Here is a 2,279-nt window from a genome sequence, read left to right as displayed (position 1 = left end):
AAGCAGGTGAAGGAAAAGTGTAAGGAAGAATTTGTAGAGGAGATCAAGAAGCTAGCGGCACAGCACAAGCAGCTCATTTCTCAGACCAAGAAGAAGCAGTGGGTGAGTACACCGTCCCCGCTGCTCCTGGGAACACAACCATACCTGCTGTGTTGAGGGCAGCCCCGAGAGAGGTGCAGTACACACACACACAGCCCCCAGAAGTAACCATAACAACAGAACACTCAGGATGCCCTGGAGCCCCTCATAGGCAGGGCACTGCCAGTGCAGTCACCGGCAGCTTGTCCAGCAGTACAGATACTTTGGTGTGAGGGGCCAAGCTTGACTTGGCCATGTAGTGACGTCTGTAGTAACAAAGCTGAAACTCGATGAGTGCCTCCCAACAGGACACTTCAGTTATGGTAGTTTACAGAAACTGCTTCCTCTTGTTATAGTAAGTGTATGGCATTGGTTGGCAAGTCCCCTTTCTTCCCCTTGGGACAGAGCCCTGGGCTACTCTCTCAGCCCCACAGTCCTGAAGGAACTACCTGGTGGAGAATTGTCCCTTAAGCTCCTAACCTGGTTTCAATTTAGATGATATTCCATATAGCATTTCATGATAATTCTTCCTTTTACCCAACTTCTATTATTAAGATTATGTAAATATATATAAGGTTTTCATGAAGTATATGGTAAGAAAAAAAATATTACAAAGACTTAGCAAGAGCAACAAGGGCATTTGGGCACATCCAGAGAGGCCTGTGAAGACGCTTGGTGGGAGGAGCTGCTGCCTGAGGACACAGGTGTCACAGATGGGCTTAGGTGGGCTTAAGCAAGTGTCAGAAGGTTCAGACACCATGTTCATGATTCTGTTTTGCCCAAGATACTAGATATGTTGAAGACATGACTCTAAGTTCACAGAAAATCAAAAGGAAATAGGGGGATCTGGAGGAGATAACTGTTCCTTAGCTCTACGAGACAGGAGTGCAGTGAGACAGACAGGCGTTTGAAGACTTCTGACACTGAGTGTGACTGAGGCTGCGTGAAAGGTGGGGTTCTCCGAATGTTGTCTCATACCATGGTAAGGACTCAGGGGGACAGGAAGGAACACACGCAGATGTCGGGTGTCATCTGAGGAGTGAAAAGCATGCTGGGAAAGCTGGGTCCTCAGAGCATCTGCAGGGGAAAGGATGAAGGCAGGACTGTCTGGGAGACCAGGAGGTGAACTAAGGTTAGTCTGTAGCCACAGCCCAAGATTACAATTCCAACCTGAGTGGCTAACCTATGCTCACTGAACTCCCAGCCAGCGAGTAGTAGGGCAGGACCTGCCATTGTTGATGTAGCAAAATCACAAAACTCAAAATATTAATTTTTACAAAAACAAACATTGTAACCAAGAGGAAAACTGGAAGGTTGAATTTTTACCAGCCCAGTGTAAGAAAATGTTCTGAGTCCTGCTTTGAGACTCTAGGCACCATCAAGTCTGCCAGGCCGCTGCAGAGGACTGCTGCAGTCCCGTGGGTTAGCAGCACAGCCTGGTTACTCTGGCTTTGCTGCTCATCCTCGCTGCAGGCATCTACAGTGGTGCAGCCACCAGCCCCGCCCGCTTAAAACTCAAGCATGAACTTTCCCCTTATTTCTTCTCCCATGTCTAATAGTCTGGCCTCAACACTAGCCAACTTTGACCTCGCTGAATAGAATAGTGAGGAAAAAGTCTCTCTAGGTCTGGGTGTGGCTTTACAGTACTGTGATTCCCTGACACATAGGAACCCAGCACTTAATCCAGAGCACCCACACACCAAATGAATGTCCACGTAAGGTAAGGATGGAGATGAGAGTGCTGGGTGTTAACCATGTATATGCAGTAGAGGGATGAGATGTTGGAGAACAGAACTGGCACTCCTTAGGGACTCAGAGCTGCTCAGGAATGTGAGGGAACCGCTGTAGGAGGGCAGGGAAAGCTGGCACTGGAGCTGGTGGAATGAATGAGCCCATAAGACCCAGGCTGATGCAGTGCTGGGAAGACACCTGAGCTCTGACCGCGTGAGATACTCCTGTGCGAATGCCCCTGTGGGCTAGCCTGAGCCAGAGAGCTTTGCAAGCCTTAGAAGCTTAGTGGGCCCTGGGCTGTTGATGCTGGCCTCACATGTGCCCCCTGCCCTGCAGTGCTACAACTGTGAGGAGGAGGCCATGTACCACTGCTGNTGGAACACGTCCTACTGCTCCATCAAGTGCCAGCAGGAGCACTGGCACGCAGAGCACAAGCGCACCTGCCGCCGGAAGAGATGAGCCTGCCGCCA

At 50.0% G+C, this 2,279-nt stretch overlaps 1 protein-coding gene across 1 annotated transcript in view; it reads left to right on the top strand.

Annotated features, from left to right (window-relative positions):
- Zmynd11 (zinc finger MYND-type containing 11) overlaps window positions 1-2,273 on the top strand; it is a 45,486-nt gene extending 43,213 nt beyond the window's left edge. The window contains exons 11-12 of the mRNA XM_029547677.1: window positions 7-102; window positions 2,146-2,273. Coding sequence (XP_029403537.1) covers window positions 7-102; window positions 2,146-2,268 — 219 coding nt within the window. The 3' untranslated portion in view covers window positions 2,269-2,273. The remainder of the gene's footprint in view (window positions 1-6; window positions 103-2,145) is intronic.
- The last annotated feature ends 6 nt before the right edge of the window (window positions 2,274-2,279 follow it).

Source organism: Mus pahari, chromosome 16 (genome assembly GCF_900095145.1).
Source record: "Mus pahari chromosome 16, PAHARI_EIJ_v1.1, whole genome shotgun sequence".
Taxonomy (NCBI): Eukaryota; Metazoa; Chordata; class Mammalia; order Rodentia; family Muridae; genus Mus; species Mus pahari.
The sequence above is the reverse complement of the archived record's forward strand: the minus strand, read 5'-3'. Positions and strand labels throughout refer to the sequence as shown.